Source organism: Acanthisitta chloris, unplaced genomic scaffold, assembly GCF_000695815.1.
Source record: "Acanthisitta chloris isolate BGI_N310 unplaced genomic scaffold, ASM69581v1 scaffold10925, whole genome shotgun sequence".
In the NCBI taxonomy this organism is placed as follows: Eukaryota; Metazoa; Chordata; class Aves; order Passeriformes; family Acanthisittidae; genus Acanthisitta; species Acanthisitta chloris.
The window spans coordinates 8,517-20,704 of record NW_008672096.1 but is presented as its reverse complement, the minus strand read 5'-3'; the positions used below and the strand labels follow the sequence as shown (position 1 = coordinate 20,704).

Below are 12,188 nucleotides of genomic sequence, written 5' to 3'. Positions count from 1 at the left end.
GGCAGGGTATTTTAGCAACAGAATATATAAAGACAGTTTTGTGTAACCACAGAATAAATTAAACTGGAAGGGACCTCTGAGTGATCATCTGGTTCGACTCCCTGCTCAAAGCAAGGCCAACTTGAAGTGATCAGCTGTGTTAAATTATTCAGTTATTATTCATGGGTTAATTAATGCAAGCACATATTTCTGAAGTAACAAATACATGTTTGTAATCCAGCTACTGGTTTTGTACTCATTTGCCTATTAAAAACAATAAATAAATCAGAACAACTATATACATTAAGCCACTAGAAACCAATGTATAGGCCCATAGGAATAACTGGCCAGAGCATCTGCTCAACTTTACTTTTCCCCCTGCAGTCAGCACCAATTATGTGATGTTCTCCAGTTTCACAGTAGAAATGGTTATATAATATCAGAACTAACATCCATCTTTATGGCTCAGTGATGCATAAAAAAATGACAAGCTGAAGGTTAGACTATAGTTTGTCAATGTATTGTACTGAAAGTAAATTAAAGGACAGCATAGCTTAATAAAATCTGCTCTTCAAAACAAACAAACAAACAAAACTCCAAACAAACAAACAAGATACAAACACGAAGGGACTAAAACAATTAAAAGTCTGACCATGCAGGTATGCCTGTTACCTAAAACAAGTTTGAACAGATTCCTGAGATCACAAAAAAGTTAGTTGTTTGCTTAGCTTATCATATATTTTAAATGTCCAAAAGAGAAATAAATACACAGTTTGAACATAAATTCTGCCTAAAGTAATTTTCCTTCCTACAAAGGTGGGGGAGTGGACAGCAGACAATTTTTAAATACACCATGCCCTTCAGAATGCTGAAAGCAAGTTTATAGACACATGTAGGAAGTTTATTTTTTCTGCTGAAGCTGAGAAACAGTAGGCACATAGAACACTACTCCAAAATACACAGTTGGCTCCAAGGCATATTTGTCCAGCTGCTTTTTCAGAGGCTTGTCCAAATCTACCCATCTGCGCTGATTCTGCTTATTGTAATACCACAGACTGAAATAAGTAATCTGTAAAAGAGGCATTTCAATGATGAAAATATGTTAATATTGCTATATTAGATAAAATGCACTGTATGAAAAGCTTGCTACTTATAAACAAATGTTTTAAAACACTGACTAAGCCTATGGGTTACTGAAAACTGAGAACTGCAGAGACATTTCGCATCCAGAGCAGATATTGGTTCCAGATAACCGACCCATGTACACAAGGTCCCCCACCTGAAACAACACCAAACCTACTCTTTATTTGCAAACAGTTCATAACTGTTGTAACGACTCACAGATGTTAGTAGTAAGCACCATGTGTGACAGGAAAGCTAAGGGAAGTGAAGAAAGCAAATGAAAAATGACATTGGACAGCAGGAGAGCAATGCATGGCTCCTCTGGGGAACTGGCAGGCAGGCTCACATGGGATGCTGAAGGACAAAAGAGCACAGGACAGCTGGTCAGCCAAAGCCAAGCTCATTAAAGCATATGCATGGCTCATCCCATGAGCAAGAAAACGAGCAGACAGAGCAGAGTAGCAAGCTCTCCTTCTGGAGCAGGCAGCTCCTGCCCAAGCCAAGAGACAGAACACAGTATGCACTGGAGCAGACAGCCCCGAGAGGCTGAGGGGTGGCACCCCTGGAACATCAGAATCCCACTGGGCAGCACCTTCAGCGACACAATCTAACCTTGAATAGACCCTCTCTGAAAAGAAGTCTAGATCAGAACATTTTTCTCTTGCTCCACAGTATAGTTCTGAAGCCACACTGCGAAGTCCTCCACTCTGTTTGAACTGATTAAAATCTGCTCCCAGAGAACTTACTTCATTCAGTTCTGGACCAGCAAACAGACATGCACTGGAAAATATTCATGTCATTATCAGAGCAAAACTAGATATCCTAATTACAAGTATTTTAACTGAGGGAGATAAGTGAATGCTACAAATTACCTATTCCATCTGTAGGCACTTACATGGAAACTCTTCAAGTCCTTGCCACATACACTTTAGTACATGTAGAAATGGTAGAAATACCAATATGTTTTATCCAACACTTTCCATTATGTATTTTCAGATAGTTTTAGTTTATACAAAAATTAAAGCTATTAAGGATGAAGTTTTATAAAACAAAGGAATATTTTTCATAATGATTTTTTTACATCAATAATTTCTGTGAATTAGACTTTGGAAAATTATCTACCTAGCAAAGTATTTACGGCTTATTTCACAGTTCTAAATGATTGTTGGTGGGGTTTGGGGTTTGGAGTGGTTTATTTCCCAATGTTTAAAAATAAAAATCCTCTAAATTAAAACTACTGTTACCATGTAATTGCAAAATCAGTATTCACAAGATAAAAAATAAATGTGTTAGGATGAAGTCTGCCCATTTAACCTTAAGATTCCTTCTATAAACTCTAAAACAACTCTAGGCCTATCTGATAAAAAGGCAGGCTGCAATATTGAAAATAAATTGAATTAGAACTGTTGATAGAAGGGAAAAGCAGGTTCTTTCAGTATAGAGAAAGATATCTGGAGAAAATGCAGAATGTTGATATATATAAAAAATAGTTTCATGGCTGGGAAAGTTTAAAAATCACCACAGAGAAACAGATGATTCCCACATCAGAAACAGAGATATCTTATAAAGCAAATCCTATAAACCAAATTTTTCATGGGTGGTCACTGTGTGCTCATCACTTCTGAATTCTGAAAGCCAAGAGTCAAATTTAGGAAGTCATAAATACTTTGAGTTTCAAGAGGACAAAAGGAATATGGCTCTGAATACAAATACTACAAATAACACTGTTTTCTAATGTCTCAGTCCAGGCACACAAAGTTTGCTGATACTGTAAACAACATTTGCTTTTATTTCTATTCTTCAATCTCTAAGCATTAGGTATAGTGTGGGGGGTAACCTCTGCCACCCCACTAGGATATTGTGAAGACAGTATCATAAGATTCCATAAGATGCTAAGAAAAAAACCAGTGGCACCACAGAAACTGGAGAAAGAAAGAGATTGTGTTCACTACAACATCACATGCTGAAAAGGTTAAATGTACCAAATGACTGACTACTCCTCACTCCTTCCTGCAGACTGAATAAGGAAAGGAACGCGTGTAACGAGTTGTATTTCTCGTTCATTACAAGACTGTTAACACCATGGCTGCAGTCAGAGCAGACAAAGTCAGACTGTGATGCTGACATTCTGTAAGTTCTGAGTGTTATCAATGCAATGTATGTACAATGCAAGACAGTAAGCAAACTAGAGGACCAAACATTAAAACAACAGTTAAACTATATGCCATGAGCTACTTGATTTCACTTGCTAAGAAGAGCTCAAAAAAGAAGGCCTTCTGTGCTGGATCAGCCCACTCACCCAACAGGTCAACCACATCAACCTTGGGCTAAGAATGGTTTAAAATGTGGAAACATAACATTCTGTGCGAGAGCAGTGGCCGTGATAAAGACTGAAAGCAAAGGGTAAAAGCTACAGGTGGAAGACTTCTAAAAAGGATATCACACAAACACATTTGGAAACCAACTGAAAATGCACAAAAAATGTATAGCAAATTGTTTGAAAACTCTTTTGCAGCCTTGGTGTACTAAGACCTCATAGAAGCATAGATGTATAACAGAAAGAAGAGGAGAAGAAGAGCACAAACCTCTGTTAAGACCACCACTGTTTCAAATTGTCTGGTTTAAGATATTCCTGGTTCTACACCCCAAATCTAAACTGAATGTATGGACTATCTTTAGGGCATGATAATCACTTCGACGGACTGGTTTCTTTGAAACACTGACTGCTTTTTCTTGCCTAGGCACATAACCAAGTAGTTACTGCCACAACAGACCAAGAAAAATGTTTCCACATTTTAAAATATTCTCTGGAATCCAGTACATCTTTAAACAAATTTTTTCTGCCACAGTATTTTCCCTTACAAACTCCTCCAATCTGGACTATCAAAAATGAAATGAATGCCAAGCCAAGCCAAATACTACGGACCAAAGCTGGTCTTCTGACTTCTATGCAAACCTTTCACTTGACTTCAAGGGCAGAATTTGATCCTCTGAGTTTTCAGAGGAGCTTATGCACCCTGGAATATTCACACTGACTAAAATAGAATCCATTTTTATTCATCGCTAAAACATTTTATTATTAGCAGCTCAGGACAACATCCAGTGCTAAAAAGAATGGCATGACATAATTCATAAAGTATGTTAAGCTGTTAAGATTAACACTACTTTGAGGTTCATTTATTTTAGTGACTTATTCATGATCCAACCCCTCTGAAGAAAATCAAACAGAAATAAAAATAACATATCATTTCTGCACACTTTCTAACTATTTGCTTTCTGACAGGAATAGCAAATATTTTTGCATAAAAGTTCAAGAGTTATCAAGAACATAAAAGTACCAAGAGCCCAACACAGTATTACAGCTCACAAGTTGGTGAGAGTGGAGTGACTTCATCTATGAAGTCAACCAGACTTCATAAGCTAAGCAGAGGAGCTTCAACAGGTATGAGTGCTACAAAACTATATTACTGTAGGTGACTATGTTAGATCCTTTGGAATGATGTACAATGACAGTCAGAGAAATTGGACTGATCAGTTTTGAGATTAAAGTAAAATCTACCTGTGGACTTCAATTGCTTAAGAGTAGGGTATAGAGAAGACAGAGCCAGAGCCTTCCTGGAAATAATCACTGCAAGTATGAGAAGCACTGGGGACAAGCTGCAATGTGGGAAATTCCAATTAGATCAGGATAAAAATTTCACAACAAGACTAGCCAAACACTGGAACAGGTAGCCCAAAGAAGTGCCAAATCTCTATCCTTGAAGGCACATAAACTTCCCCAAGCAATCCCTGAACCACCTGATCCAAGCCAGCCCTCCTGAGCAGAGGTTGGGACCATGCAACTCTCAGAGGTTCCCCAAGGCATAGAAGTGTTCAAATTTTACTCTGAACTTACGTATTTAATAATATATTTCCCAGTTAATTTCTGTATCCTGTATTACAAATCTTAAAAAATATCTCACACAGGTTACAAATAGACTGGAAAAGAGAATTGTTTCCTAATGGTTAATACAGTGCCTTGTAATTAATGCATTTGGCTACCTGCCTCAAAGGTACAGTGACCCGAGGAATCACCATCTTATGATGTGAGGTAAGAAATTAAAAAAGAGAAAACAATAACACAGTTTACAGAAGAATGCAATTAAAAAAATTTTCAGGCTTTTCCTCTTTTACACTGGGTAAACAAACCATAAGACTTTCCTGATCAGAGACCTGAAAACACCTTCTCATTATTGAAGGATAAGCATGGCAGTCGAACTCATAAAATCCCAGTTAGCCCAAGGGCTCCACCATGTCTAGCTTTGCTGTATGCTTGGATACAAAACAGCTTCTGCTATCAGGATACCACAGTTTAAACAAACCACATGCAGGAGAACTGGGTCAATAATCCTGTACTATGCACAACTGGCAGATACCAAGTGAAAGCTTTACCCTATGCCTAATGTTAAGAGTTATGGAAGAAGACAAGAGGCCCTGAAAATTCTCCAGAAACTCCATTCTTATCACATCAGACAACCTCCTTCACAAACCTTCCCAATCTCTGCAGGAGAAAGGATTTGGAGCAGCCTGGACTGGCCAGTGTACAAGATCTAAGACTTCCTGGAAGTACTGGAGAAAAAACCCCAACCTGTGAGTCTTGTTATGTGCCAGCTACCAAGTGGAAAGTTGCACTTCTCTACACACTACCACAAACAATTCTTCTTGCAGAAATAGGAGGAGTGCTGACAAAAATCCCTTGCTTTGTCCCATCTTGAAGCTAATCACTTTAGGGTACTTTTGCTTATACTATTTTTTTTCTAGCACGATGAGCTCTTCAGTCGTAGCTGCAGGAGGGTATAGCTAAATGAATAAAGTCAGTCTTAAGTCTTAGTTCTTTCACAATGGAAACCTTTTTTCCAACACTCACACACACATTTTCTCCTAACTATTCCAATACCAGTTTCACAAAGGCTATTTAAACAAAGTAATTGCCAATTATAGCTCAAAGCAAAACACCAGGGATAAGAAATAAATAAACCAAATCAATACTTTGCAAGGCAATCTGACATATTCTACTTTATTCAAAGGAAAACACTGCACGAATCACAATACCCTGTGTTTTACACCCTTCAGATATCTTGAATAAACCATATTCTGACAGGCAAAGTAGATTCTACTTATCAGTACATTAGACAAAGGTAAAGTGACTAATTTACAAGCAGAAGAGCCATACCCTCATAGTGCACAGAAGACATTATATCCAAGACATATTTTAACCACTTGCAGAAAGAGGTCAGTTATCAACATGTCCCAGAAATGTAGAAACACACTTTTTTTTACAAATCATGTCACTTTTTCCCATCACTGTCCAAGGCTCAGAGAAGGACGAACTCACGTAACTGCTTTTGACTCACACCTTACACAGCACTGACATTAGAAGGAGTATCATGTTCCCATTCATTAGAGGCTTAAATTGTGATTGCTTTACAACAGGAAAAAGCCCAATTTCAAAACAGTCTGAAAATACTAAACAATGAACTAATTCCTTTACTTCCAAATGAAAGAAAACCTATCAAAATTAGTACAAAACTGTACAGTAATTCACAGACATGACAGTAAAAAAAAAAACCAACCAAAAAAACCAATTAACAAGTATATCCAAATTCTGATCTAACTTTATGAAAAACCTAAAGAAATCAGGGCAAGACTTCCTAACTGCCATTATTGTCTTTGTCGAAAAACCTTAATTTTTGTGCTGCTCATATAATTAAGATTGAGGTCAAATCCTTTACCTGAATGTATGTATTTTTTCCTTCAGAGAAAAGAACTACAATAATTGTACTGAGGCATTTACTGATTTTTGCCTGACTGATCTGTTCTTCCATTTATCTTAGTTATAATTACTATATGTTTCAAATGGAGTCAAGTTTGCTTTTCAATAAAGTAGCATCTTTTAAACTAATCAGATTACATACTGAAAGTCTGCATTTTTATATACATTCCTCTCCTTTCCTAATTTTAAGGAAAATTTGGTTCAGAGAGGCAACCATAGCAGTTCAACTATGAGCATATGAGCACTGCTTCTCCTCTTATTTCTCCAAGCATCAGCTAAAATTTTGTCAGACTTTAACACAAGGCATAAACAGAATTATGCTAGTGACCCCTCTGTCACAACTTGGCTCAACTTTTTTTTGCCATTCAGTATGGTTACTGATACACATAGATGTAAGAATATTTATGGTTGCACTGGGTCTTATTTAAAAACACTCAACACATTCAAGAAACCAGCACACTGAATTAAAATTTTTTTTGTGTGTTTTCCCCCCCAAAAAATAGCTGCTATTTTAAATTCAGAGCAATGTTTTACAACATAATTGAAGCACTTCTGAAGCACTGTTTCAGACCTTGAAGTTATTCAGGCTCCAGATAACCTTGGTTCCTTTTCCTATTCATGTCCAAAACAAACACAGGAACTAGCATATGCACAACACATACTCTCCCCAGAAGTTTCCTACCACTGGTTCTTGTACTCTACCACATATCTGCAGTTAAGTCAGACTCTACTTGTACACAGAGGAGAATTTGCCTCTTCTTTCTGGTTTAGAAGTGTTATTAGAAAAAACCAAACAAAACCCACAAAACCAAAACCCACAAAAATCCAACAAGAGAGGTAAATCCATTATAACATCTCCTGCCAAACACTCCATAGATATCTAGCTACATTATAATTTTTTAAAAAACCAACTCTGTATTTTCAAGGATTTCATGTGTATGCTCATGCCCTAGATGCAGGATGAGCAGTGTGGCACATACCTTTTAAGGTAAATAACAATCAGAGCTCTCAGCAGATTTTTAAAACTTGTAATTTCAGAATGGTTTTCTGCAACAAATACAGCTTTTTGCATAAATCACATTTGGTTATAGTTCTTTCACTGGATAAAAGACAAGCTGCACTACAAAGGTTAAGTAACTTAGGTTCACTGGTCCCTTTAGCTTCTTTCCCCAGTTCCTCAGTTTAAGAGAGCTGGATTATGTATCCATTGCTGATGAATCACATTCTGGGAATACCAGAAAATATTCTTCTTAGTTTAATGCATTAACTTTTCTATAAAGTTTACCATTAAGCAAAAAAACCAAAAAAGTCAATATTCATAACACTTCCTAAACTCCAACTACGTGTCTGTACTAGTACACAACTTGGAAACTGAGAGGTGCTAAATGGAAAATCAAAAGAAAAACAGTTTAGCCACACAAAGCATAATTTGAAGACTACTCATTTACACAGAGATCTGTTAAAGCAAATATCTTAAAATATGATTATTAAAAATAAGCTGTTGAGTTCAGTGTCCAAATTCAGTAATTCCAGACTACACCAGAGAGAAAGAGGTATTTACAAGTGTTACCCTTGAATGTGTAAGAAAAGGTAGAGATTCCCCTCATGCCTCATGCAATAAACTGTTTTGAAGACACATGGGAACTGCCTGTCCTAAGTGCATAGGCCATATACAGTAATCTGAAACTGATACCTTGGATTTCAGAACGCACCGAGTCTCAGTATTCAAATAAACAGTCAAACTTTCATGTTTAACAGTTTGAATTCACACCCGTGCTTTAAAGGTGCTCAGTCCACTAACAACATGCAACACCTTACAGAAAATACTTTGTGTTTTACAGTATCGAGGGCTAAAGTGGTTTTAGCAGATGTAAGAAAAGTGCTGAACAAATTTTTGTTTCTGAAAACTTTCTGCTAAGCAGTCAGGAACGATCCAGTATCTGCTTGGCAAATCTGACTATTTAAAGGCAGAACAACATTTTCTGAATGCAAGCTCTGGAAAGTAATTTATATCCCTATTTTCCATTCCCTTTTATTGCGACACATTTTCCTGCCAAAATAATCCATGCAAGAATGCATGACTGAAGGAATCTGCTCAGAGTTCAATAGTGTACTGTCAACTCCCTTAGTATGATATATGACTCTTAATTGAGGGGATTGCATCTTTTGCTCTCCTTTTTTTTTTAAAACAGATTTTTAGGAGTAGCTCCAAAGAAAGAGATAGTGAATAATAGCTGAAAAAACCTACAGCTCCAATGCTCTGCGACTAGTTCAATAAAAGCTAGCAGTCATCATTCAGGAAGACAAAGCCTTTGGGTTTTGCAAACAAAATACAGTTAAAATTCTTTATCTTCTGTTGACTTAGCAGTTACATCTGAAAGTGGAAAGATAACATGGACAAACTCCATTCACACAACAGTAACTGAATTCTACATATAGAATATCTGATGTGTTCTAAGTAAACACTAAGGCTATGAGAGTAGTTAGATTCTCCCTTGGCTAGAATGAGAAGGATAAAAAAAAGAAGTCATACTGTTGCACAGAATTGCATTTTCCAAAAGAACTGTACACTAAAAAAATATTTGGAGACTATACAAGAATGCATATTGCAACTGAAAACCACCAAAATAAAAAAAATTAGAAATTTATAGATTCACATTGATTTCATTTAGTTATTAATCTCCAAACAGAAAACCCCCCATCATTTCTGAAAACATCAACTATATACAACATTTCCTACTGAGGAATCCTATAGTAATGCATGCTGTGTACAGTAATAAATGTTTGCAGGATTGAGTCCTAAATATATTTGCTCACTATTTGAGCAAAGTTACAAGCAGTTGCCACTTGTTGACAATAAAAAGATAACATTTTAAAAGCTCATAGCTACTAGTCAATTATTTTCACAATTAGTCTTATTTTGGTTACCTAAATCCAGGGTTCTCACTCCTGTATTTGAATCCCATTTTCAAACCATTATATGGCAGACCAAGAGAACAAGAGCAGAATTTTCAGAACAATGTTAGCAACACTAAATTTCTATTGTTAGTTTTGTCTCTCCTGCCCCCCAGAAGTGCACACGCTGTCACAGTTCAATGACCACAAAATGAACTAAAGGTTTTTAAACTCTAGCAGGAAACGTCAGTTTACCCAGGATTGAGAGCATTCAAATACTGCAATCTGTGTTCAACAAAATTATAAAACAATAACATTCATATGTTCCTATGTTGGTAACCTATGTAGATTTCTGTAAACATTTCACAGCTCAGCATTTTGGAAGGAAGTCATTCAACACAGGAGATGTATAGATAATCACTGAAGGCGTGGAAGAATAAATTTCACTTGCAAAAGGATCCTTCAAAATATCAATTAAGGAATTTTTTGGGAAAAAGTCAGGTTTAACAGATACATACAGACTCAACAGGTTTCCTCATAAGACCTGCAGTCAATTTATATGCCTATATGCATGCTCCAAGACAGTGTATGCAAACGTGTTTGTGGTATTTGAACAAGCAAGACAAATAGTTGTTCACTTATCACATTTTGTGCTTTAGATTCCTTTCACAGCACTAATCCATCAAAAAAACCCAAACAAACACATGCACACAAATAACACTCTCATAACCCTACCTAAAAGGGGACTCAAATCTTGCAATAACTCTTACCCACATTGCTTAGGTAGATTTTTTGTTGTTGTTGTTGTTTTGTGGGTTTTTTTAAACAGACTTTTTGGAATTGTCAGGTTTAAAAAACAGTCGTTCTGTTTATCACACTAGGCTTCTATTCACTGTCACTTCTCACTTGTCCTCCTCTTGGACATTTCCTAAGTTCTGTAATATAAGTGTGCAACTGGTTTGGAGCAATCCAAGACCCCATAAGGACCAGAAGGTGAGGAAACAATGGGAAACACAGGATAGCTGCTCCTGTAAATAAGGTGGTTGCCCTAAATGGTAAGGATTTACCACACAGGTCATCTAGCACCAGAGGCAAAAATCACATCTTCGCTCAACGGTTTGCTTACCTCACGCAATTCAAGCCTCTGAGCCACTGCTTCCAGACTTTCCTGGCCTGTGCTTTCCACAGACAGTGTGAACTCCACAAATTCATTGTTGAGCAGCTGGATCCGAGCCACCAAGCAGCTCTTGCTAGATACTGTGTATCGTCGAGTTCGTTTCAATTTTAACCCAAAAGGTAGAGGCATCTTCTTTTTCCCCCACTGATGGTTATTGTTAAAGAGCTACTACCACTGGGACTTTAAGAGGGGACGAGAAGTTATTTCCTCTCAAAAGGTAAGGAGCTGTAAAGTCTCCAGAGATCAACCAGCAGCAGCAGTATCCATTAAAGCCAAGCAAATTTTCCACCAAGAGACAAGCAGAGGGGACATCCACTGGAATCCTAGTAAAAAGCAAAAGAGAAAGCAAGTAAATACAAGAGTCAGAAATGCTTCGACTGAGAGGGGAATGGTAACATGGGAAAAATAACATGTATATTTTTCTAAATCTAAATAATCAGTCTACTTTTCCAAAATGCAGAGCTGTTATGCATTCAAATAATGAAATAAGCACCAGAGTTTCTGGTTTTTCCACAGACAGCACTGGTCTTTGGCAAGCTAATTTGGTGTTTTTTTAAACTTGCAAGTGAATAATGAGTCTTAATCAAATGTGGCTGCAATGTCTTAAAATAAGTATTTATAGACTGAATTGGTATTTAAATTAAATATGTCAACAAAGTCCGAGTTGCCTAAGGTACTTCTAATACTGAACAAAGCCATTTCCTTTAACAGCAAATCCAGCAATCTGGCTTGTTTTTCAGGGCGACGTGCAGCCTCAGCCACTATCTGCTGGATTAAACACAAAACCAAGCCCCAAAAACGATTAAGGGGGAAAAAAAAAAAGAGAGGCAGGGAGAGAGGCATTAAAGCTCACAGCCATTTCCTATCAGACCACTAAAATGCAATCCCTCTAATTTTCCCTGAATTACAGCCAGCTGTACTATTATTCCTTATGCTAAACTGCTGTATGATGTTTCAGGCTATGCTTTGCCTCACCAAGAGAGTATGTGAGTTCTGTGAACTATTTATTTTCTAATTTTTCCTTGAAAACCATACTCAACCTCAGCCTACAGGTAGCCACCCATTTCCCCACCTTTTGCAAACACCTTCATGCCTCCTCTCCTGTCAACTCCACTTCAAGCTTTACTTTTCTCCTCTTAAGTGTTTTCTTACCAGATGGACCCTACTCTTAAAAATTTGTCATAGAATCATGGAATGGTTTGG

At 37.1% G+C, this 12,188-nt stretch overlaps 1 protein-coding gene across 1 annotated transcript; it reads right to left on the bottom strand.

The window, feature by feature from the left end:
- Window positions 1-880: 880 nt before the first annotated feature.
- Window positions 881-11,122, bottom strand: LOC103801945 (tyrosine-protein phosphatase non-receptor type 21-like). The gene is made up of 2 exons (XM_009074383.1): window positions 10,935-11,122; window positions 881-1,048 (listed from the first exon to the last, which is right to left on the bottom strand). The coding sequence occupies exons 1-2, from the start codon at window positions 11,112-11,114 to the stop codon at window positions 881-883; spliced, it is 348 nt and encodes a 115-aa protein (XP_009072631.1). The 5' UTR covers window positions 11,115-11,122.
- Window positions 11,123-12,188: the final 1,066 nt, after the last annotated feature.